The sequence below is a fragment of the Phycodurus eques genome, chromosome 7 (assembly GCF_024500275.1).
Source record: "Phycodurus eques isolate BA_2022a chromosome 7, UOR_Pequ_1.1, whole genome shotgun sequence".
Lineage (NCBI taxonomy): Eukaryota > Metazoa > Chordata > Actinopteri > Syngnathiformes > Syngnathidae > Phycodurus > Phycodurus eques.
In genome coordinates, this window is record NC_084531.1 from 19,893,277 (window position 1) to 19,920,092 (window position 26,816).

At 41.0% G+C, this 26,816-nt stretch overlaps 1 protein-coding gene across 11 annotated transcripts in view; it reads left to right on the forward strand.

The window, feature by feature from the left end:
* LOC133404764 (protein Aster-B-like) overlaps positions 1–26,816 on the forward strand; it is a 63,237-nt gene that overhangs the window by 33,059 nt on the left and 3,362 nt on the right. For 8 of the 11 annotated variants that reach the window (XM_061681015.1, XM_061681018.1, XM_061681016.1 and 5 more), the window contains 16 exons: positions 2,743–2,953; positions 4,933–4,953; positions 8,058–8,081; positions 11,063–11,083; positions 18,885–18,969; positions 20,012–20,115; positions 20,207–20,302; positions 20,666–20,746; positions 21,715–21,830; positions 23,405–23,567; positions 23,689–23,881; positions 24,679–24,822; positions 24,916–25,034; positions 25,099–25,241; positions 25,332–25,435; positions 25,758–26,058. In XM_061681015.1, coding sequence (XP_061536999.1) covers positions 2,840–2,953; positions 4,933–4,953; positions 8,058–8,081; positions 11,063–11,083; positions 18,885–18,969; positions 20,012–20,115; positions 20,207–20,302; positions 20,666–20,746; positions 21,715–21,830; positions 23,405–23,567; positions 23,689–23,881; positions 24,679–24,822; positions 24,916–25,034; positions 25,099–25,241; positions 25,332–25,435; positions 25,758–26,058 — 1,829 coding nt within the window. In that variant the 5' untranslated portion in view covers positions 2,743–2,839. Of the gene's footprint in view, positions 1–2,742; positions 2,954–4,932; positions 4,954–8,057; positions 8,082–11,062; positions 11,084–12,189; positions 12,208–17,091; positions 17,567–18,884; positions 18,970–20,011; positions 20,116–20,206; positions 20,303–20,665; positions 20,747–21,714; positions 21,831–23,404; positions 23,568–23,688; positions 23,882–24,678; positions 24,823–24,915; positions 25,035–25,098; positions 25,242–25,331; positions 25,436–25,757; positions 26,059–26,816 lie in introns of those variants that run through there. The other 3 variants (XM_061681007.1, XM_061681017.1, XM_061681014.1) reach the window with 3 other exon arrangements.

A 26,816-nucleotide genomic window follows, 5' to 3' on the forward strand; every position in this document is an offset into this window, starting at 1 on the left:
CTTCTTTTTTTTTTTTTTAAATCAGAGCATGAACGTCAAATAAAGTTACCAAAATAAAGAGATAAAATAAAATATGAATGTGCAAATTCGAATATTGCTGAACAATATCACATGATTTTCTTTATCCACTAAATGAATGACGAAGCTGTTTGCTGACCAGATTATTGATAGTGTGTGAGAAAAAGGGAGGGAAAGAGTGAGAGAGAGAGAGAACAAAACATACCCCAGAAGATGCATGTTTTACAGTTACTTGTGACCATAAAATAGTGCTAATGTTGCCATATGCACAGCCAAAACAAAAGCAAAAACATCTGCCGCTTACCGCATGGTGTTTTATCAAGTTAGAAGTGGGCGGAAATTTGGAAGTTTAAGTTTGGGCAGTGACTAGACTACGCTGCATGTTAAAGCTGTTGGTTTTTTTGTAGTCTGTAATGTAAACATGAGTCGCCCGCGGCTGTCACGAATCACTTTGATTGGCCCGCAAAGCCAAATAAAAGACTTTGTGTGCAGACATGTCACTTTCTTGTGTCGTTTGATAGGTGAACTTGAGTAAGACATCACTGTGGTAATCACGGCGGATTGGAGCAACGGCGCCCGATGCGGAAGTCGAAGACAAAGCCTAAAAATAGATACGCAATTATTGATAAATAAAAGTAGTGAAGTAAAAGCACAGTTTCTTCTTAACATAAATACACGAGTAAAAGTAAAACGTATGCTTCATGAAACATCCATCCAGCCATCCATTTTCTGTACCGCTTATCCTCACCAGGGTCGTGGGCGTGCTAGAGCCTATCCCAGCTATCTTCGGGCGAGAGGCTGGGTATACCCTGAACTGGTCGCCAGCCAATCGCAGGGCACCTTCATGAAACAATATTTTCCAAAATGTTACGAGTAAATGTAACGGAGTAAATGTAGCGCATTCCTATCCACCTCTGCCTATGATGAACTGATATTTATGTGAGTAATTTCTGTTCCTCTGAGCTTGTATGTAACAAGATGTAGTGAGATAAAACGACCATTTTCCACAAAGGTCACAATGTCATCAAAGTGATGCATTTACATTTTATAAATCAGCACAATTCATAGGACAGCCACCTGACTGCTCACATCAATCATATTCTGTTCAGTGACAATATCTCTTTATCGCCATCTGCTCAAAATATGTTCATCATCCAAGGTTGGCAACATTAAAATAAAGGGACGGCAATCAGACTCCAATACGAAGTGAATGAAGGGGGTCTAAAGTGGACGTACTTGTTTTATAAAGGACCATTCTGGCTGAGAATGGAGATACTAGTGACGAACATGATGTCATAAAAAAAAAAAGATTTATTTGAATACATCATTATATTACATGCACGAGAACACATTATCTAATTATGTTCAGTCAAAACCATCATAGAGTGGAAATTTCTTTTTATCGGACAGTGACGATATATTTGTCATTGCGGCTGTCATAATTCACTAATTGTTGCTTCCTGAGAGGGGCAAATATGAGAATAGCATTACAACCTTTAGTACAAGGGGAACTAACCTCTTTGAAACTGAGATCTACTTCTTGGGTACTGATTATTAATGATTAATGGTTACTGTCAACAATTCTGCAAGTGTTTACATTTTAAAATGATCACTTCTACAAAATTCCTAGAAAATTACAACGTCCCATCACTGAGGACCTATTTTTACAACAGGCTGGAGGGCTACTCATGTGATCCTTGGGGGCTCCTTGTATGTAAACCCCACTCGAGTCCATCCAAAGTAGTACCTCTTGAAAGAGTAAATCAAATACTGTAGGTATATGATTGCTCAGGTGTGCCTAATGGAAAGGTGCCCTGTCCGTTCGACAGTGACACTTAGCTTGATTGCTATTCATTAAGGTATTCAAGCAAACCCCAGAGTTAAAGTCAGCATGCGCCTCCATTAGCGATAACAATCTAAACATTGTTAGCCTGACTGATGCAACATGACACCTTGCTTTGTTTCCAAAAGGTGCAGCCATGGAAAATAGTGGTTCAATCATTTAAAGCTTCATATTTTACAGCGTCAGCCTTGAGATAGTTAACGATGGACTCATATTTCCAGAAGCACTGCATTTCATCTGAAAGTTATGCAAAGAAACACTTCATTTGTTGATTTTTCATGATCCTCAACTGTAACTGAATCAGTTTTGTCCACTGCTGTGTTGTTGTTGTCGTTGTGCTGGTTTCCAATATTAGCTTAGCGTTTCTTAACCAGGTTGCACGTGGTGCTTCAAGCCTGTTAAGCTTTGAGTGATGTCAGCCAGCGAAGCTCTTCAAGGGATGGAACCCCACTGATGTTGATGACTCAATCATTTTCCCGCCGGGAGACATGAATGCATTGGATTCGTAGTTGTCTGTCCGCCTCATCTTTTGCTGGCCTAGAGAATTTTGTTGTCCAGAACATATCAGATGCAGATTTTGTGTCTTTGTAAAAATAATTTACCAACATTTGTATCACAGTCTTCAATTTTGAAGAAGTGATTACATCTTTGCTAATAGATTCATTGAAAAGAGATGGGTTACAGTTTAATTTTAGCTTAAGCTATCATTAGAACCAGATTTTTGTTTTTCTCATTGCTACAGCAGTCACTGCGGTCATCATTGTGGTTCCTGTCCATACATCACAATAAAGATTTGCATGATACAAAAGGCAATGCAAACTGACCCACATGTAGTTTTCAATATTTTTCTCATAACTTCGCTTCTTTTTTTTTTCTTTTAGCACTGCCAGTAACTCAAACAAGAGCACTCCTGCTTGCTCACCAGTCCTGCGCAAACGCTCGCGCTCTCCCACACCACAGAGCCAGGAGGGTGACAACATGGTGGAGAAGGGCTCGGACCATTCCTCGGACAAGTCCCCCTCCACCCCCGAGCAGGTTGTCCAAAGGACCTACTCGCTGCAATCGGCACGCAGCGGGGGAAAGAACTCAAAAGTGAGTGACGCCATTTGCTTCTCTAACCCTAGAGCCCAAGACCATTTCCTAAACAGAACAAACTATTGAGCCCTGTAGCTGAAGCTTTAAATGTCTCTATGCGTGCCATTGAATTGACCCATGAAAAACAGGACTGGTGTAAATAAATTTTGGTTGAAATGGTTAAACGATAATACACTCTGATATACTGTGCATCAGACACAACTCCTCCGGGCAGAAAGGTTCGGCTCGTTGCAACTTTGGCATAAAAAGAGGAGTTCAGAACATTCAGAGATTCTCCCATCCCTTTAAAAGTGATATTCAAGAAATAAAAACTGATTAATTGATCGTATTTTTTTCCACATAATCGAACAAGGAAATATAGTAAAATCTCTAGCCTACTGTATATGTATACGCCTACAACTTCAACAAAACAATTGGCTTCCAAAAATAATGTCAGCTCATATGAAACTAGACCCAGTTTTGTCGGTCCCCACATTATAGGGTCTGAATACTTGAATTTCATTTGTAAAATAAAAAACGTGAAATATTTTTCTTTGTTGGGTTCCATTTATCTTGATCATCTTTGAGATGTTTTTACACCTTGATTGATTCGGCCTGTGTTAAATTCGACTGATTGGACAACATTTGGAAAGGCTCTCAGTTGTCTTTACCAAGCATCACATCTGACAAAGCATGCCAAAGCCAATTCATGAAGTTAAAGAAACTGCGTGAGGAGCTCAGAGACACGATTGTGGTAAAACAAGTCAGAGCAAGTCCACAAAAATTCTAAAAGCTGCATTTATTGCTCCTACAGCACAGTGGAAACGAGTAAATGGCAAAAGTTTCAGATAACAAAGACTTTTCCAAGAGATGCCCATCTGGCCAATGTGAGCAATAGAGGATTCAAAGTTTTTGTGAGAGCCTAAGAACCATGGTCACTGTGATAGATCTCTCCAAATATTGAGTGCTTAGTGGAGAACATTCCAGAAGGACAACCATAACTGCAGGTATACTGATCGAGGCGTCATGGCAGAGTGGCCTGATAGAGAAACATCTAAAGACACCTAAAGCACTTGAAGACAAGATTCTTTTGTCTGAGAAAGCACAAAGTTGAACTATTTGGTCCACATTCAAAGTCACGTGTGTAAGGAACCAAGCTCAATTGTTGTCCGGTTATCTTTCTGGAAATTCTAACTCAACAAAAGCTTGAGTACCAAAGTACCCATGGCTGTAATATTCTCTACTATAATAATTGTTTTGGGTTGTTTGTCCACAATGTTTTGCAGTATATTGAAGTTTTGCTGAAGTGTCTTACCTGTATTGTGTGAGGTTTTAAACATCGGCTTTCATTGTGCTGAGAAGCTAGCTTTTACACTGAACTGTATTGCATCAAACATTTTTTATTCTTATTTCTTCTTATGACTGTAGTTATCAATTGTTTTGAATTTTGATTCTGACAGAACAACATTTTTAACTTGATTAGGTTGCTGTATTGTTACTAACGACTATAAAATTAAGACAAGCTCATGGACAGAAAAACAGTCATAGGGAGATGATTCTATAGTTTCATCATGAAGGACGAAATAAACGGAACTAAATCTCAATACATAATGTACTGCTTACAACCCCAAAGGAACATATTTGCATTGTATCAGGAGGTTAGCATGACGTGCTGTGACATACTGTATATTTAGCCGTTTCAAATGGGAAATGTATTTTCTAGTTTGTATAATGAATGCTAATGAAGTCATGTCACTTTCATGGGCTCATTGTCTGTCTACTCTTTAAATTCATTTACTGTCCTCTTTGTTCATTCATCCAGTCACAGTGTGCACTCCCTCCCTCCACGTTACATGTCACATGATAACCTGTGCCATCTGATGACGACAGTTCTGTTGATATCTTCAGCTGTTTTTCTTTCTTGCTGTTCATTTCTTTGTGTTCATCTTTTTTATCTGATTTTGTTTTTCTTTGTTCTTCTCCTGTTTGCATGCTAGTCTCACAAGCGACTTTCCAAAGTAAGCATTAATCTTTCTTTCTGTTCTTCAAATGTTTCTGTGCTTCTGCTCCTCTTCCTCCTCCTCTGCCCCTTTGCGTCCCTCCTCCTTTCGTGTGAGCTGCTCTGTGAAAACATCTCACCCTCACCCCAGCCTGCTTCTCCATCCTGTAACCATGAACAACAGCCTATTACACCTCGCTCACCTCCTCTACCTTCCCTCGTCTTTCCTCTCCAGTGATTTGCAATGTAGCACTTGTGTTAATTAATTGATGATGCTTTTACACTGACTGGCCGCAGTATTACGTAACTCTGCACAACTGAATGAGAGCCAACACAAGAGCTATATCATATCCTAAGATAAAAGAAATGTTCCATTGCGAGTAATACTTTCAAAGAGTTATTACCGTAATTCAATATGTAAAGTGTTGTTTATTATTGTGGTTGTAGTCTGCAGTGGAGTACACTGAGAGCTGTTACTAATATATTGCCAGAGGGGGGTAGAGTAGCCAAATATTGTACTCAAGAGTACTGTTACTTTATAATAATATGACTGGAGTAAAAGTAAAAAGTAGTCATCCAAATATTTACTTGAGTAAGAAAGTACTCAATGAAAAAACTACTCAATTAAGAGTAACTTGTGAGTAACTTCTGATTTAAAATTGTTTTTTTTTTAAATCAGAGCATGAACATCAAATAAAATTAAAAAATAATAATATATGGGACTCGTCACACACCTGCCACCATTAAAATTTTGAACTGCCCAAAAACCAAAAACACATACATTGGGCCCGACAGAAACATCATTTGCTTTATTCGCTTAAATGACTTCATGAAGAGCGGCACGGCGGACGACTGGTTAGAGCGTCAGCCTCGCAGTTCTGAGGTGCGGGGTTCAATCCCCGTCCCCGCCTGTGTGAAGTTTGCATGTTTTCCCCGTGCCTGCGTGGGTTTTCTCCCCGCACTCCGGTTTCCTCCCACATCCCAAAAACATGCATTAATTGGAGACTCTAAATTGCCTGTAGGCATGACTGTGAGTGCGAATGGTTGTTTGTTTCTATGTGCCCTGCGATTGGCTGGCAACCACTTCAGGGTGTACCCCGTCTCCTGCCCGATGACAGCTGGGATAGGCTCCAGCACGCCCGCGACCCTAGTGAGCGGCTCAGAAAATGGATGGATGGATGGACATCATGAAGAAGCTGTTTGCTGAACAGACATATTGCTTATGTATGCGTGTGCGACACCATAGGGATAGTGCTAATTTGGCCATATCCACTGCCAACACAACAATAGAAACATCTTCAACTTACCGCAAGGTGTTTTCTCAAGTTAGAAGTGGGCTGAAATATCCAACTTTGGGCAGTCACAATTTAAAGATGATAAAGATAAAGCTGTTGTTTTTTGGAGTCTGTAAAATAAACACAGTCGCGCGGCTGTGTTTATTACCCCCCCCCCCTCCCCCCCCAAATGAGTAATTTTGACTGGCTTACGAAGGCTACGTCGCGGTCATGTGACTGCCGTGTGTCGTCTGATTGGTGAATTGGAGTCAAATGACATTAGTGATCCTGTTTGATTGGCGCAACGGGCGCCCTATACAGAAGTCGAAGATGGAGTCTAAAAATAGACGTGCATACGCAAGAATGAATAAATAAAAGTAGCGAACGGCATGTCGATCATTGTAACGGAGTAAAAGTATTGATCCTTCTTCACATACATACTCAAGTAAAAGTAAAAGGTACGGTGCATTTAAAGTACTCTGACAAGTACAGCTCATGGAAAATGTTACTTGAGTAACACCTCTGTATATTGCCCCTCTCATTGAGATGAGAAATGAGAATAGAAGCAGAACCTCTTTGAGGGAAGTAAGTAATCTCTCACAGTGTCACACAAAACTGAGCATTATTATCTTGATAAAGGCAGAATTTGTAATACAGCTCTTGTAGTGGCTCTCACGAAATTGTGCAGATGTCCCAAATGTTTTGGCCGGTAAGTGTAAATGCGTTTCGATCCTTTTTTTGGGTAGGGAAGAGTATTGGTGCAAAAGCAAGTCAAATGTGTACTCTCTTTTCCTCACAAACCGACCCTATGCATTTCAGACTGTTCTAGTGTTGAGCACAAACTGTATAGCAGACTATGGCAGGGTTTGTACACTGTACGCAGTATACTGTGGCGCCATGAGCGCCCTCCAGGGAGTGCGTGACATTAAAGGTGTTACTGTGATCTGGTATAATAATTACACATTCCAAATTGTTATTTTCTCCTGTTTTGTTTTGTTTATCTCACAAACTATGAATGTTAAATATGAACATCTACCTCCTCTATAAAGTTTGGGAAAGGCTGTGCTATAATTTCCTCATCGGTGCAAGTTTTTGTGTGGCAGAGTTTAAAAAATTTTTCCTATTGTCTCTGAAAAATAACATTAGTGTTGTAATAAAAGAAATTAATGAATAGGGCAGTCAAAAACAGTGCATAAGCAAGAGGGTTGTTTTTAAGCTGCCTCATGATGCTCGATTTGCTGCAATGCACAATCTGCTTCACACACTCGCTAAAACACACACACAACACAAAGCACATGCCAAATGATTACATCACTCCTCACTTCTGTGCCACAAACTAAGCCATCCAGAACAACCACCCCCTCCGCCCAACTGCAATTCGCCCCCCTTCCCCTGTGTATGCCAGTCAGCCCTGGTCACATGACTCCGCCATGGCGTGAGGTCGTCCCGGCAACGTGAGCTTGATCACCCTAACCCTAATGCAATCCAAATAAAAGTGCATGTTCAGCAAATGGGGGCACCCTGCCTGCCTGCACAAACACCAACAATCACGCCGGCCTGCCGTGTCACATGCGCACTGCTCCGAGCGGTGACATCATCGGCATCAGGCCTGCATCACACTGCACTTTCATGGCAGCGGACGACCGCATTAGACTAAGGTCCAACCGATATAGATTTTGTTTTCAGGCCAATGCCGATTATGTTATTATGAAATATTATAATTAATTTTGAAAAGGGCTAAAATCAGTCGAGCGATGAATCTACATTAGACCCTCAGTTTTTCTTTCAACTCTTGTCTGTTCTGTGTTTATCTGACTCACTGGTTGTTTTCTCCTTAATTTTCTTTCAGTATGACAGACTAAACCTGATTAAAGTAAGCATTTCTTCTTCTTGTCTTTTGACCCATTGATGACACCTATTGGCCTTCCTTTCCACTCGATCACTAGTCTCCCCACCTCCTCAGTACACGAGCCACTGTAGGATCCTCTGTGGTAGCTGCAGTCCTGTCAGTGCCCCCCCCCCCCCCCCCCCCACACACACACACACCCGCCCAAATGCTGAGTTTTTAGCATTTACATTTTCTCATTGTGCATCAAATAAATTTTGTTATCAAATATGCACGCAAAAGTCAAACTTTGTCGTAACCAGACCTCGGCAGTTCGCTCATATTGTACTGTACTGTACATTTGGGTGGTTGTTATTCCATCCATGTCCAGGTGGGTGTCAGTAGAGTGCATATCAAACTGTTTTGGACTGCCAAACAAATTACAATTATGTTTCCGCAGTCGGTGAAGTTGGAATTCTAATGTTAAAAACAATGCCGACAACAAAGCAACACATTGGCCCTATTCTTTGTGCCTCGACCTGTGTGAAAATTATTAGAAAGACACAGGTGTGTCATAAAATGGCTTAAGCAAGCTGTTCATCCACTTTGCAGTTTGTACAAACGTGGTCGAAAGGAAATGTTCTCAGAGTTTGGGGAATGTATTCATAACTGTGCAAAATTACAGTTCCACCCGACCAAACATGCCAGAAACGTATCTGATCATTGTACAACCTGACGGAAGCTGACGGTTTTTTACCCTGGCCTCTACACTGAATGACCCTTGATGAGACTTCAGTCAGCACTGATTCAAACCTGGAAACTGAAATTAGCCTTGTCACAAGCTTAATTCTATCATTTGTACACTATTGCATTTTTGGACTAGTATTAAACTGTATTACCCGTATAATAGAAAGTATCTCAAGTGAAACTAGAGTTGAGATTACTAAACAATTGAGGCAGCTCCCTGGAACATAAACATAGATGGACACAATATTATGGAGTGGTCACATGTCCGAATCGGCTGGACGCTGTTGATGGCCACCCAAAACGTAAGATCACACTTAATACTACGCGGGGAGTTCATTTTTTAACTCATGCTACATCTCCACATTTGTCCTTAAAAAAAAAAAAACGCAGCACATCTCGTCGCAGTCTCATTTGCTTTCTACACCCCACCACACACGTCATCCAATTGGTTCGATGCTGTCAAACGTGTCACGCACTCGCCACCTCAAACGTGCCAGTATAAACAAACGCACGCACACACACGTCCATACACTCATGCGTGAGCTTTATCCAACTAGCACCTTCAAAGTAATTCCTCTCTTGTTTCTCTGACACCTTCAAATCAGATTAGTCCACATTAACCCACCCATTGTCACAGCCAGGCCTCAGCGAGCAGTGTTGTTTTATGGCAAATGACATGGCTGTAAATGACGGCTTGTCAAATAATGTCCTTAAAACCACTTAGCACATTATCATTATGTAGCTTTTTTTTTTTTTTTTTTTTTTTTTTTTTAGGATAAAATTAACCTGGTCACCATTTTGCCTGTGCAAAGCTGCTGTGAAGGCAATTTCTGCTAAATTTTTAAATTTAAATGTACATTTTTTTGTTTGTATGTTTTTGTTTTGGGTGTGTTTTGCTTCAGTGGGAGTTTTTTTTTTTTAAATGTTTTTTCTTGAGAAAATGCAAAAAGATAATTTAACAAGAGCTTTCTCATTTGCATTTTCAATACACTGGATCTTTAACTCACGTCTCCTCCATGTACAGTATCTTCCCTGAATGATCTCCCGCATGATTCCCAATGGAGCGTCACTTTTATAAAGGCTGGAAATAGTTGTTCTTTTATTGAGCTGATTAAAGTTGAGACACTCTGCTGTCCTCTGCTGTTGTGAAACTACAACTTCCAACAGGTGTGTCAAACTCATTTTTGTCGCTGGCCACATTGTAGTCACGGTTTCCCTCAGAGGGTCGTTGACTGTGAAACCATATAAATGTTTAGTCACCTCATAATATTATTACATACACACAACAAATTGATGGATACCTAGTTTTGAAATCAGAAGTCAAGGATAATAGTTTGTTCAACTATTGTTCAAGTTACTGTAAACAGAAAATGATTGCAATGTCTCAACGATACTATTTATTGTTATTATTTTATGAGAATTTGAGCAAGAACCATGGAAGTTGACACAGATGATTTGCTTTCGCGGGCCACATGAAATGACTTGGCGGGCCAGATTTGCCCCCCGGGCCTTGAGTTTGACACCTGTGACTTACAATGTATGAGCACACTTTATGACTGAATACTGAACACCTCATTAGGTGCACCTACACAGTTGAATTAGATGAAATCATTACAAATGTAAAGATGACTGCTCAGTTTTAATTTATTCCCAGTATGTTTATTATTGTGGTTGTTGTTTGCAAGAGGCACGCCAACAAAAACTGAGCATTATTATCTGCATCTTTTCAAAGATCACCTTTGTGACACAACTATTGTATTGGAACTCATTGCATGGTGCATTTTGACATTGTTGAGTCGTTGATTTTGTAGAATGCACAGATGATGTTTTATTTTTCGGGTATACGCTACTGAGTGTGTCGGTACAGTGGTCTGCATTTTTAGTGTGACATAATAGTTCAGACTATTCAAGACACAGTTTCACTTCAGACATTTAGAAACAGAAATATTATCAATTCTAACATTTGCTATACTGTATCCACTCAACATCACAAATCCTGCCTGTATAAATGTAATAATGTACAGTCTTAATTGACACTGTCAAAGATAGTTAGCATATCATCAATTTTATTCCTCTCTGACAGAGTTAATCAAAACTGAGCTTTATTATCCTTGTAAATGTATTTTTCATCAAGCCTTTTCATTAGAATGTGCAAGTATGATAGCTGGTTTGACTTTCACGCGAGTTGGTCAGTTTTCACATCCCCGGCATGGAGAATAATTCCTAATTTTAATAATGAAAATCTCCTTTCTCTCTCTTTTTTTATCTCTTTGCCTCTGCAGAAGAGCCAAAGCTGGTATAACGTAAGTGCTCCTTTTCTTACTGTATATGTCATTGACACGTTTTTGTGTGTTCATTGTGTACGACTGTGTGTGTATTGCTGACATGTCAGTGACAAGTATAGTGTCCGTCAAAACAAATAGAACGGATGTAAAAGTGCCTTTTCTGTACAGCAGTCCTATACATGGGGTCAATCGACATTGACACGATCATGCTGGTAACGCACATGCTTGAATATACTACTGTATTTATTCCACGATTGGTAAAATGAAACAAATATATATTTCTAAATTATATGTCGGTAGAAAACGCCCTTTGTTACTGGAAATACACCAGGTCTGATTAATTGCTGGTTTATGTACCGTGTGTAGCACTCCAGCAAGTACGACCTCCTGTTGAGACAACCTGACAACGTTTGTATTCATGAATTTGACAAATTAACGATCACATTTGTATGGAATATAAAGGTTGCTTATGAGATCTGAGTGTTTCAGTGAACCTTTTTGTTTTAATGGATACATCTTTCTACTTTAGCAACATCAATATGTGTGAGGTTTTGTGTCCCATGCCAGTCTTTTCTGAGTTTTTACAAATTGCCGTAAAACCAAATATTATAACAGTCTGTCACACTGGGTTTAATCAAGCGCAACAGAAAGTCAATCAATGTTGGAATTATACACATAAAGTATCAAATATTGGGACTCACATATTTATGTGTGAAGTTCTCAATGAATCTTCCTTACCAAGAGCATTTGGACATTTCTGATTCAAGATTTGATGTAACACCTCAGACATGGTGCACTGTAATGAGAAATGAAAACTATCATTATTCATCACACGGAATTGAGTGTTGCAGTTTTTTATCATACCACCAGGTGGTGAGCTAACTCTATGTATGCGCCGCTGTGCTTCACTTCAAATCCTTCCTTGACACACTTTTTGACTGCCTGTTGTTTTGATTAAGCCCACACAGTGCATAAGAATAGGAATTTTGGACTTGATTCCACAGTCTTGAACCTTCTCCCAAAAAAATAAAAAATAAAAAAAATAAAGTGTTTTGGGGACCTAATCCCATTTCTTTTTTATTATTATTATTCCCTGTGTGTGTACACTCTCTCCCCAGCATGAGCGACAACATATCATGAGAGTAAGCATGACTTGTATTCTTTTGCTCACACCGGTCCGACAGACTGGCGGCATAATAATAATAATCTCCCCAGTCTGTTTGTCATTCCATTTACCGAGTGCTGTTCCCACCTCATTGCGATGCCAAACTACACATTTGTGTACCATTTACAAAGCTTCAAATGCACAATAATTATCAGTTAAAGGGCTATGTCAAAACATATGTAGGCATTAAGTTCTGGATTGGGAATGCACAAGTGCTCATTTAAAGTTCTGTTCTGATTTCTAATTCTGGTACGCAACAGGTGGCAACACGCGCATGGGGGTTCTCACTGTACTAAACAAATCCACAAACCATCACCAGTGGCTTATGGGCAATCTTTGAATGCCTTTACATTACATAGCAATGGAGCATGATGCTTAAAGGTCCTGTGTCCAAACAAAAATGGAGGACTCTGAGAGGGGGACATGACAAACAAGGACCCAACAGATTCTTTAATACCTCGCCAGTGCACTGGATTGCAGCATGCAACTCACATGTCCTCCGCTAATATCATCATAACAATTAGTGGTCTGGAGCTGATGTAGTTGCAGATGACATTATGAAGAATTCTCTTTAACAACTAACCTTTACAGGTGAGAAAATGATGATCTTCGCATATAATTAATTAGTTGGTAATACGACAAAAATATTGTGTTAGTTCTGTTATAGTCACGATATGTTCCGTAATTCGCACAAGCATCTATTTGTATGCCTCCAATGTTGCAAAGTGCGTGACAGTTAAGCAATCAGCCAGACGCCAGGAGTAAATACTGATGGCCTCTGCCAGGTGCAAAAGGGTGAAGGCAAGAGGTACACTATTGTTTTGATACACATTTATTGGTTATTCAGTTTGTTGTTTGTTGGCACTAGGATTTTATTTTTTTTTTTTTTTTTTTAGAATTTTCCACAAAACCTTGTGAAAGGGTCTCATGTGCCAATGAAGAGCCCCTTAAAACATGTTGCAAGTCGGGACAATAATGTAAAGCTGCACACGTAAGCGTCACATCCATCTATTCCTAATGTTTTTCTTCATTAATTAATATGGTCTCTTCTGTTGCAATGTAGCAGATATAAGTCAGAAAAACAAATGTACTGTGGACCTTCAAAGTTCAAATCCCATCTGTTAAAGGACGCTGCTTGTTTTCCCATTTGTTTATTGGATATTTCGAAACAATTTTTTCCATGGGAAATAATGTAAATATAAAAAAGCCATGCCATGGGCAACCTGTTGCAATCATAAACCATTCATGAACATTGGTCTAGGTAACATTTGAACATTCTTAAATGTCATAAAAGTGTCCAAATAAGTTCACTACTGTAATACTAGAATGTAAAAACTACACAAGTCTTAACTTTGAAACTGTTAAGGTGATTCATGATGCCGATGCCCCTTGCAAAGCTCATTAACATTCTTAATTGTCGCACAATGTGGAAAATTGGCAAACCACGAGTAAGGGAAAGCTCATGTGGCTGAAGTGTACCTGTTTGTCCACTGCTCAGGTTGATGTTTCGCAATGTCACGCATGACAGCAGTTAGGACTCTAAAATCATTTTTAGTTTATGCCTCCAAAAACCACAGTGGCCGACTGGTTAGAGCGTCAGCCTCACAGTTCTGAGGACGCGGGTTCAATCCCCGGCCCCGCCTGTGTGGAGTTTGCATGTTCTGTCCGTGCCTGCGTGGGTTTTCTCCGGGCACTCCGGTTTCCTCCCACATCCCAAAAACATGCATTAATTGGAGACTCTAAATTGCCCGTAGGTGTGACTGTGAGTGCAAATGGTTGTTTGTTTGTATGTGCCCTGCGATTGGCTGGCAACCAGTTCAGGGTGTACCCCGCCTCCTGCTCGATGACAGCTGGGATAGGCTCCAGCACGCCCTCGTCCCGAGTGAGGAGAAGCGGCTCAGAAAATGGATGGTTGGATGGATGCCTCCAAAAAACTGCAAAGCCTAAGCAGTCAAATGCTGATGGCTTCAAATCAGTCTGACTGATACCTGAACCGAAAAAGTGTCTTGTGACTTTTGGGATGTGCTGTAAAAATGTAAACGAGCAGCCGTAGTCCTGTTGCTCTGAATTACCTTTACTTCTAAAAGTAAAGTCATATTTAGAGGCTCAATATTGTAAACTACATAAGCTCCTCTTGCTTGAGTAATAGCTTGTTTTACCTTTTGTGTAAAAGACTACTGGCTGGGCTTGGAACTGCGTGCCACATACGAATGTGAAAGAAATACGAGTCCAGTAAATCTTTTCTTGGATTTGGTTTTCTCATGAGATTTTAGGGATGTTTTTGGAATATCACGATTCAATGAATACAACAACAGGGCTTGTTTTCCTGATTAAAATCAGTGTTGTATGTACATCCACCTCATGTCAATAGTGACCCCCAACAGCACTGAAGCCATTTATTTTTAATCCTTTAATAATTGTCCTTGTGTATGTTTTGACAATCTAAAAGGCTGGATACATCTGCACAAGCTTTATATGAATCCTTCCTGAGCAGCTCTCCCCTCAGGCTGCACAGACAAGACGGAATATATTGACAAAAAGGGTGGGGAGTGCATGTGGTTGTTATTCAAAACAGCAGAAGAGCTGTTGAGGCTGCCAAAGAGAGATTCAGTGTGCAAAGCGGTTTTCCTCATTCTTCGTCAGTATCGATACAGACACCCACCCACGTTGCTGGCGTCCTTGCGTTATCGTAAAATGGAGGCCAGTCAAATATTAATGAAAAGCCGCTGTCGAAAAAAGGATGAGCTTATCGGGTCCCCACCCCCACCCTTAAAATGACTCAAACCCCACCTTGGTTTACAGTACCAGCCTCCTCCATCCCTGCCTGTTTGTGCAAGGTGTTAATAGTTAACCAGACCAATAAATACTGTCTCCCGCTGACTACCTAGTCCTAGATACTGCATCGATGGAACGTTCTTCACTTGATTTATTGGAGGACAATGCGTTGAATGAGCTTTGAATAAAGCGCCACTCAGAGCTGTGGCCCCCGCAAGTCATCACCAAGGAAAACTTATCCTGTTGGCACGAGTTCAACTTACATTTTCAACCACATGATAAAAAGGCATTCTAATTGGGAGATGTTTTTTTTTTTATGTGTATAAGCAGCACTTTTCCACCATTTTTTGCTATTACGATTTCAGTCCTCAAAGAGTTTTTTAAAGGTTATATTGGGCAGCAGCAGGAAGTCACAGTTAAAGTCCTTGGAATGAAGGGCTACCCCTTCACACTGCCGTGGCCTCCATCAGCATGCTTGCCTTCTGGATTCTTGGGAATATTTTTAGTCAAGTGTTGCAGGAAGTTATGCATACTAATTGTATGTGTAGTGCCGTCAAAATAGAACCTGCAAGCTTTGCATCGTTCTGGCCCGCTGAGCTGTAACATAAGGGGATCATGTATTGTGTCGACATGAGTGGCCTCGATACTAAAGCCAGAGTGAGCAAGGAGGAGACTCCCTAAAGCTTACAATACATTGCTATTTTTTTAATGAGCTGTTCGATTGGCGCAGTAACGTTATCTGGCTTTTGACACAATCAACCCAAATATTAAAAAAATAATAATAATAACTTTATTGGTAAACATGGATTGTGTGCTTTAATCAATGTTCATAAAATTTTTTTAATGAGCCTAACTTTGCCAAATGGCTAATTTTCATCAGCAGTCCCTGTGCCAAATGGTGATACCCAACCAGAAACTGAGAAAGAAACTGCAGCTATGAGCATATAACAACATGATAGTTTAATCAAACTTACACCACAGTTGGATAAATCCCTTCTTGATTTCATGTAATTTCATCCCTAAGTATAGAATTGTTATTAATGGTGAAAATACTGGTTCTCTGCAAGCCAATTCTTAGCATTGTGTATAAAATCCAAACAAACTGATTCCAAAACTTTCTATACACCCACTGATATCAATCCCATGTCATCGCTTTTGTCCAAGTTGTCCACTCAATTGGCTGCACAATTAAGTAAGATTATTAACAGTCTATAAAAATAAGTTAGCCTCTGGTAACAGTTAAAGAAAATTATAGTGCTCTTAACTTTAATGATGAATAATAAAGGAATAATGTGAAGGTGAGTTGTGGCCAAATGTTAAAACTGTCAACTTACAGAAGTGACAATACTAATTATAGTATGGTGACACTGTAGTCTTGCTGCTTTGAATGTGGGACCTATTTCTTCACGTAACTTCCCGTATTGCTTAGCTGACGTCTTGCGCAACAAGCTGATGTTCCTCAATGTCATGCGTGACAGCAGTAAGGACTCTAAAATCATTTTTGAGGCATATTTTGGTCTAATTCCTTAATGTAAAACCTCAACTTTAGACGTTCCACTGTACTGTGACATATTAATATTATAAAACTTAATTGTTTGTCTTATTAGCACATCGGCTTGACAACAACATATCTCAACATTCGTGCGTTGTTGAAGGGAATTGCAATTTCACGATTTGTCATATGTTACATTGGCGGTGTTGTTCTGCAGCCCAGTTCTGACCGCGTCATGATGGATGGTGTTGTTTTGCAGTCGGAGGTAACTGGAGGTTACGCTCACATCTGTTCTCGGTAACTCAATCACTTGGCCAGACTCAACAGTCCCTGCAACAGACTTAAAACTTCCCGTTTTCTCTAAACATCCTCAGCTACGTCCGCCATACCCCACGCCCCACCCTGCCGCTTCACCATTCTTTCACTTCTTGACGTGCTTCGTTGTGTGGGTCATAAACAGACTCATTACAACGCTCTCAGACACCACACACAACTCGCACACTTCCTTGAAATAAGAGAGAGGAGTGGTGTTGGTGGGGGGGTGGGTGCTTCTGCCGTGATAATAAAGGACTTGTTGCTCGGGGTTACTCGAGGGCAACGGCCGTAACTCCTCTCCCTGTGTGTGTGTGCGCGTGTGTGTGTGTGTGTGTGAGTGTGAGTGTGTGTAAAAGGAAGAGAGAGAGAGAGAGAGACACACAAGGCTCATGTGGCTGAAGTGTGCCTGTGTGTCCACTGCTCAACATTGACAGGGAGCAGCAACCCAAAACACAGAAGAGGGCGGCCACTCATCAGCAACTCTTTACTTTTACTATTCACTGACAAGCCCTTCAACATCAGTGGTAGAGGGTTGCAGGCAGGAAATTCGCTACTATCCATGGGGCACAAAGGATCGAACATGGAACTGGATGAGGAATGTTTGATGTCAGATTGGGAGGCTGTGCTGGAGCTGGATGAGGCCCTGGCGGGGTGGCTTCTGCAGGGTCCAGCAAGAGGGGAGTGGGGTTGGGAATGGGGCTGGGCTGCCTCAGACCTCCAGGAATCTGATTGGAACTCTGAGGAGATCCCAGCAGTAAGTCCTCCTCTACTTTTTAAAGAAAGCCATGTTTGGGGGGAAATTGGTGGTTTAGAAAGATTCATTTGGTTGTAGTAGGACCAAAACGAGGATCCATACAGTACAAGTAGTGTATGCTGCTGTCAGGATATAGTTCTGTGGTAATTCCCCATTAATAAAAAAAGCACTGACTTAGTTATTATAGTTAGTTGCTATTGAACTCTCAATTAGCTCTGTTGTCTGGTGTGACCACAGGCTGGTTCATCATTAGCATACTGTTCAGGAAAGCACATATTTTAAGATTCAAACTTGCATGTCAAATGAGATGTTCTTTTCCCACCGGCCTGGTTTCAAGGGAATACAGTATATTCTTTTTTTAGTTCCAGCATACTTCTTGTTACTGGTTTGGCAGCTTTTGTTTTACCTCAAGGTTTCCTGTTAAAGGAAAAAAATTAGCACAGACAGCAAGATCCCTTGCTCTGGCACACATTTGGAGATTTTATACAGTGCATCTTCTTGCAAAGAATGGTCATGTCTGATCAAGCCAACAAATGGAAGATGTGATCAAATAGTAGTAGAATACATGACTGCAAAAAAAAAAAAGCGAGAGGATTTTCACCCTTGTATTTAGAAGTTAAGCACCCATCAGTTTCTTTCCAAGCTTGAGTCAAAACTATAACTACATTTAAAAACAACATCGTCAAGTATAGCCGCAACATTAATTACACCTGCACAATTAATGATATCCAATAAAGTACCAGTATGCAAAATGTTTTCGTGGTTAGTAGTCATTTACATTTACTGATTTATACAGAGGCACAATTTTTTTAAATACTATTTTGTCCCTCTCACATAGCTAAATAAAACATCCAAAATAATACAAGCCCCTCTCAGCATGACACAGAGCCCTACAAAAATTAACATGTAATTGTGAAAGGCATATTTAAAAAAACTGCCCTTGTATTGGATCTCATGAGATTGTACAGGTGTACTTTATATTGTGGCAGCGCGCTACGTGACACTGAGCTGGGAATGTGACTCACGGCATGTTAATTGAATGATCTGCAGTGGGCTGATGTTTTGGAATTGAGCTTTGACAAAAACGCAGCTTTTTATGTGTAACCCTGCTTGCCATTGAGTCCACATCCATGTCCACAATCTTGTCAAAATCCACTCACGCAACTCTTGATAATCACCAGTCCCAGTGAAAGGATTTGACAAGCTTCAAGCCGGGCTGCATAACAGAGACGACGCTTGTGTGTGAACGAGCGAGCTTGAAGATGCTTGCGCGTGTGCGTGTATGCGGCAGTGTGTCTCACTGTGCTCGTCCCTGCAGGTGCTGAGCCCCACGTACAAGCAGCGCAATGAGGACTTCAGGAAACTCTTCAAACAGCTACCTGACACAGAGAGACTCATTGTGGGTGAGTGGACGCCGGTGACACACAGACACCATCTGAAACTGTTGGCTGGCACCATCTTAAGATCACGTCTCAACTGCTATGACTGTTATTACACAATTTGTCTTGCCTCGCAGTCCTCGTGAAGGCTGCTGCGGTTGTCTTGAAAAAAAAAGAAAAAAACTCTTGCGGCACTACAAAATACTCAGTAGAGCGCAGGCTTACAACAACGACAAATTATACTGAGTACCAATTGATTCACTGTTACAGAAATCTAATAATAATAAATAATAATAATAATGCATTACACATGTATAGCGCTTTTCGAGACATGAATAATGCGTGCAATTGTAAAGCGCCTTTGCTTTACAGTTGCACGCATTATTCATTCACTCCTCAGTCACACCCTGGTGGTGGTAAGCTACTAGTGTAGCCACAGCTGCCCTGAGGCAGTCTGACAGGAAGTGTGGCTGCCATTCTGCGCCTACGACCTCTCCGACCACCACCTAACATCCAACCACATTCATGCGTAGGCAATGTAGGTTAAGTGTCTTGCCCAAGGACACAAGGATGACATGCGCCAACGCCATTTTTCATTTTTGTCATTTTTGTCGTCAAGATTCATACCTGGCATTAGGAACTCGGACTCTCTCATCACCTACAAATCATTACTCAAAACACATCTTTTCAAACAGGCATACTCTTTATAACAGCTGGTATACGCTCCAGCTCACCCACTATCCGAATGAGGACACAATATAGAAAATGGATGAATGGCAGTGTTGACACTTTTGTTATGTTTTTTGGGGGTTTTTTGGTTTTTTTAAATGAGTGACTTAAATGTATGACAGCTATACAGTACTAGTTAGCATTGTCAATTATGTTTGGGGTAAGTGCAGTGGTTGACATAGCTAACTTTCACGCAGCTAGTATGGGATCAGTTCCCATTCAAATCCTCATTCACAATATGGACAAACTGGACTGATTGCGATTTAAGATACGCGGTATAGAAAATCAATGTGGGTTGTGTGATGTGCTGATGGAGTGTCATGTCTTCATGCATCAGACTATTCCTGTGCTCTGCAACGGGACATCCTCCTACAGGGACGACTCTACCTCTCTGAGAACTGGATCTGTTTCTATAGCAACATCTTCCGTTGGGAAACACTGGTATGCTTGTTACCACTCTCTGTGTTGTCGTTTTGTTAAAACAGTTGGTTTGAATTTTGAAAGTACGTGCTCTGCGTTTTCACATGTGCAGCTGACAGTGCGGCTAAAGGACATTTGCTCAATGACGAAAGAGAAGACTGCCCGCCTCATTCCCAACGCCATCCAGGTCTGCACTGACAATGAGAAGGTAAAGTTTTGCTGCACAAAATAGAATTGTGTTATTTTCCATTACACAAAAACATTAAAATACCACCCATAAGGTGTGATCAAAGAGAAATAACATAATGAAACGAATAAATGTCATATCCAAAACAACTTACTTCTAAATAAAAGAAAAAAATTTACACGTTTGTACATTCTGTTAGTGTTTATATAACTCCAGACATAATTTTAACAGTTAAATGCAAATATACAGTACATATCAAAAATAGAATAACTCAGTTTGGGGACCTTACCTTTGACCTTTGACCTTTGGTCACTGGGTTGTGCTCTTTAATCAAAGACTAGCCTACATTTTGGCTCCTTACTTAGTAAGAGTTTTTCTTTGCAGCACTTTTTCACCTCTTTTGGAGCCAGAGACAGGACATACATGATGATGTTCAGACTTTGGCAGAATGCGCTGCTTGACAAGGTAAGCCAGTGGAATCCCGCAATATCGTCATTTTGTTGCTATTTAGCTGGACTACATTATGGTCGTCTACAGCAATGCACATCAGAATCAGAATCATCTTTATTTTGCCAAATATGTCCAAAAAACACACAAGGAATTTGTCTCCGGTAGTTGGAGCCGCTCTAGTTACAGACAACAGACAGTCGTCAATTGACAGAGAACACTTTTGAGACATAAAGACATTGAGAAAAACAGTCACTGAGCAATAAAAGGTTGAAAATAATCTGGCAATGCCAGTACAATTTTATTTTATTTTATTTTTTTGACAATTGCACAAAAAGATACAGAGTCCTCTAGCAAATAAAGCAGTTTGAATGATTAATATAGCAATAGTCCGGTGCAACGACCATTGTGCAAAGGGCGCATCGTGCATGTTTAAATCCTGTTGGTGGCTGTCACAAAAAGAAGTGTTTCATTTTATTCATAGCGCACATTTACGACTTTTGTTTCACAGAACTGAACATTACATTTATGACATTCATGCCCCAGATTATCGTACTACTCGCTGGAAGTCTCGGCACCCTTTGCACAATGGTCATTGCACCGGACTATTAGCGAAAGGCAAACTATACACTGGACTGGTCGCGAGTCAGTCAACGGTCACATAGAGACTAACAACCATTCACTGTCGAATTAGCATCACCACTGAGTGGTGTCTTAACACACGATGCCAGACATTACAGGGATGGCCAAACTTTTGTACTCTAGGGCCAGGCCATTCTTAGGTGACGTTTTTTTTTTAAAATGAAAGAAAAGTGTTTGTAACATATCTTATTTTAATAATTAAATAATGTATTAGCATGTTTTAATTGTGTCATTTATGATTTTCTTAATCATAATTAATTGACCAAGTAATAAAATAAATAAATAAATAGATGTCTCTACAACCATGCACCCATAGTTACCGTGGCGTTATGCTTTCTACTCAGCCGCTGTGTCCCAAAGAGCTGTGGCACTTTGTCCATCAGTGCTACGGCAACGAGCTCGGCCTGACCAGTGATGACGAGGACTACGTTCCCCCTGATGACGACTTCAACACCATGGGGTGAGTGTGGCTGCACGGTGGACAAATCAGTTGCTACGGCTGCAAACAATTCCCTAAATTACACGCGGGTTGATTAAAAGCTGTTTACAAGGGTTTTAACAAATGCATTTAGATGCACAATGAAAGTATTAACAACCCCTTCTCCTCTCTGTTTATTTGCACTTACTTAAGAGTTCCTAATGACTGGGAAGTGGGAAGTGGATTTCTAAATTAAAAGCAGCAGAGCTGTGTTTCCCAAGCAATTATTGCAGCTCTTAGCAGCAGGGAGTGGATTTCACTGGTTAAATCAACTGAGACTTCAGTGGTCAAAAAACAATTCTCCTAATAAAGGGCAGTTTTCTTAAGAACAACCTCTGTATGAAGCAGTCCGGTAGTAATAATAGTAATAAAAGCAAAGATATATTTTTGATTCAGATCTTTTTTTTCCCATTCAACATTTTCTTTTGGCTGGGAATACAAAAACAACACAATGAAAAAACATTTGGAAATTTTCTTTTCACTGTAATGCTCATTTAATGCTGAATCTAATGCTCCACGGTCCTGGTAATTTATGATCTACTGCATAATCAAGAGCAGAGGGAGAAGACGTTTATGCTTAAAGATGGCCTTTTTGACTTTCAAAATGGACAGATGAGGCCAGGTCATTTGGAAATGAAATAGTTGCAAAATGTGCTTGTAAAATAAATTAAAATGATAATTAATTAATTAATCCATTTTCTTTACCGCTTATCCTCACTAGGGTCACGGGCTGCTGGAGCCTATCCCAGCTAATTACAGGCAGGAGGCGGGGTACACCCTGAACCGGTCGCCGGCCAATCGCAGGGCACATAGAAACAAGCAACCATTCGCATTCCCATTCACACCTACGGGCAATTTAGAGTCTTCAATCTACCTACCACGCATGTTTTTGGGATGTGGGAGGAAACCGGAGTGCCCAGACAAAAAACCCACGCAGGCACGGGGAGAACATGCAAAGTCCACATTTGAACTCCGGTCCTCAGAACTGTGAGGCAGATGTGCTAACCAGTCGTACACCGTGTCGGCTAAAACGGATATGTATTTTTTTATTTTACAATTGTTTTTAATGTATTTTTACAATTTGCTAATTATTTAGTAAGACAAAGAAATTAAACATTAATAACTATACAGTATTGAAATTAACCAATTTCAGGGGGAAAAAACAGTTAAAATAACACAACAAATATTGTAGAACTCTTGATAATTGAAACGGTCAGTGGGCTGGAGTAAAGAATGGTGCATCCGAGCTGGAGCCTAGCCCAGTTGACTTCGGGAGGCAGTCTCCGCCCGGACTGGTCACCAGCCAATCGCAGTCTAATTAATTACATGAGACTGTGTGCTCTAAATGTACTGAGAGAGAGTATGGATAACTTTGGACATGGAACCTTTTGTCAAAAAGTCAAAAATAATGATCAAATGTGACCTCTTAACATCTTTTCAGTTTCTTGCCATTTTCTCATTTCTCTCTTTCACTCTCACTCTAGAGTATGAATAACTATGTGCTTAACTGTATTGTATACTGTATATCTAATTTTGTGGCTTTGTGGCGCCTTCAGGTTCAGCGAAGAGATTCCGAATGAGGAAAATGAGATGAACAATGACAACTCGTCTAAAAGCAGTGCGGAAGCCAAGCCTGAGGGGAGTCCACCTCTTCTTCATAAGAAGTTCGTCCCAAACAGCACCATCGACCGCACGAGCAACCATGACACACCCATCACAGTAAGCTGCGTCGGTCATGTGCCACGTCAATTGATTACATGTATTGTCTTTAATTTCACCTTTAGATTGCCAATAAAAGACCCTTGGGTGTTGTTGTTGTTGTCCCCCCCCACTCCAACAGTTTGACCTCCCAACAGAAGATTTCACAGACTGCCAACCAGATGGCGAGCTGCTAGCGGTGCCTCTGTTGGTGGAAGAGAAGAACAACGAAACCAGTGGAACTAGCGGCCCTGTCCCTTCGCCCTCCCTCGACTTCAACGACAACGAGGATATCCCCACAGAGCTCAGCGACTCTTCTGAGACACACGATGAGGGTGAGTGCAAATAACAGATTATACAATCCTTAAACCAGCCTTCATTACCAGCTATACATTTCCACTCTTTTGGGAAGGCATTCGACAAACTTTTCGAGTGGGTCCGGAACGTTGTCCATTTTGTCATCAAAACATCAGAAATCTCAGTTTTGCTGTGCAACCGGAGAGTTTGGCGTACAGTCAACCCCCATTCACATCGCAAGTGAGATTTTGAAGACCCATTCGCAATAGAATAAAAAGCCACAATATTAAGAAACTGTGTATTCATTTTTATTTATATATATATGTGCCTTTAAGAGGCGGGGCCTGGTGGGGTGACATGTGACGCAGGCAACATGAAGGGAGGTTTACTGTTCTCCCGGCATTCAGTGAACAGATTACATATGCGTCATCATGCAAGGACATTACAGATTTCTGTGATGTAATGGGGACTTCTGTGATAATCTGTGACAATGTGACACCGTTGTGACACTGTACATCCTCTGTTGGCATTTGAGATGGATATTTTGTGGAATTGCAGTGGGACAAAACAAGATTTGACAGGAGACAGTCCTAATACCGTGTGTTCAAGTTCATCCCAAAGGTGTTGAGAGTTGTTAAATCAAAGTCTTCCACACCAGACTCATCCGTGCATGTTTTTAATGGCCCTTTCTTTGTCTCACAAATAATGCATAGAATTCTCCAAAATGTCTGCAAGATAAAGAACTGAGGGTTGAGCCCAACCCTTGATTGATGTATTAATACATGAAGCGGTGTGTCCCAGGACTCTTGTCCTTATGCGTGTTTGTGATGCATAGGTGAGGTTCAGGCCTTCCACGAGGATCTGAACGGGAGGCAGCACATCAATGAGATTTACAAGTTTAGCGTGGACAAGCTGTATGACATCCTCTTCACAGAGTCGCAGTTCATGAGCGACTTCATGGAGCAGCGGCGATTCTCAGGTCTGCATTTGTGCTGTTTCTACCGCCGGACTTCCAGAACCTCTCACGCGTCATTAATCTTTGCGTCTGTGTTATCCGTTTTTATGTGTTCAGATGTGGTTTACCACCCATGGAAGAAGGAGGAAGCAGGGAACCAGACAAGGGAAATCCTGTACACCATCTCACTGTCCAACCCTCTTGCCCCCAAGACAGCCACAGTCACTGAGACACAGGCATGTTCAAAATATATCAAATGTACTAAATGTTCAAGTGTTATATCTAAAATACACCTTTCAGACGCTGTACAAGGCCAGTCAGGAGAGTGAGTGTTACATCATCGACGCTGAAGTCATCACGCACGATGTTCCCTACCACGACTACTTCTACACCCTCAACCGCTACATGCTCACCCGGGTCGCTAAGAACAAGTGTCGCTTACGGTGAGTGAGACTATCAAGATAAGCTTTCAATTGTCTTGCTGATTCTTGTTAGTGTCAATCAGGTAAGGTTCGGTTGTATTTGTTTCCCAGGGTATCGACAGAGCTGCGCTTCAGAAAGCAGCCATGGGGGCTGGTGAAAGGCTTCATCGAGAAAAATTTCTGGAGCGGGCTAGAGGAGAACTTTCGCCAACTTGGTAAACTTGAGTAGTATCACGTGAACGTTGAAAATTGAGTGTCTCGTTGGGATTGGGGTATTGTTAGTTTTCTGAGCAGCTTCTGAAATATCTGTCTTTTTCTGCAAGATGTGAGATCATGGACAGAGAAGCAGTGATTCCGTAACTCTGATGTCATCAATAAACCACTAAAATATTATGTACGGTTTTCAAGGATTGCTGTGATTTTCTATGATGAATTCACCATTATTACAGTCTTCCATACATTTTCTTCTATCATATTGAATCTCAGAGACAACAGCTCATCATTCACACTCAATCATTGAGGAAATGTCTTTCTCAGAGGTGGAGCTGTCCAAGCTGGAGGAAATCCTGACCGAGGCCCACCAGCTCTCACCAAAGGGGAAAGCGGTGAAGAACGCCACAGTGAGGCGGAAGAAGAGGCCGACCCCCCACATGCGCAGCCAGCATCTGGATGAAGCGCTCAGTCCCGTCACCACGCCAACAGACGAGGAAGTGATTCAGCGCATCAAGCAAGTGGCGGGCTCCACACAGACCAGACATCAGAGTCCGGAGCACCGTCGCCTGCCTGGAGGCTTGGCTCTGTACAGCGTCTCCAAACTGCTGCTCATCATCAGCTTTGTGTATGTAGCTCATCATAACACACACACACTAGAAAATATCCTCACATCAATAAGGTAAAGGGGTCTCAGGTGGGCTAGAGCCTATCCCTGACTTTGGGCGAGAGTTTGGGTACAGGTTACCAGCCTATCAGGCACAAGTAGACGGACAACCATCTTCTCACCTATGGACAATTTAGTCTTAAATTAGGCTAAAATGCATCTTTTTGGAATTGTGGGAGGAAGCCAGAGTACTTAGAGAAAACCCACGCAAGAATGAGGAGAACATGCAAACTATACTCAGGAAGGACAAAGCTGAGATGCGAAACCCTGAACCTCAGAACTGTAAGGCAGACTTGATAACCAATAGGTCACTGTGCTTATGATCGAATGAAATCCAATTCAAGAGTTGTATGTAACTTGCACCTCTTGTGCTACATAAGATAAAAATATTTTAAATGCCTCTCAGCCAGAAGCAGTGCAGATCTACATCACTGCAAACAATCATAAAAACAGACTATTAAATTACCTTTCTGGCAGTGTCAAACAACATTTTACCAACACCAAGCAAAAGGTTGGTTCGTTACAGTCCACTTGCACTGGGGCAAGTCGAGACGAGACCAACCCAGTCCAGCAGATGATACTACAATACGTTTTGGGGAAAAAACTCTGTGTGTGACAGTTGGCACCTACTTTGAAATGTGCATTACTGCCACCTACTGGTATCCTCTAAAACTATCCCCAGTATGTTATTTTCAGACTTTAGTGAGGATAATCAGTAC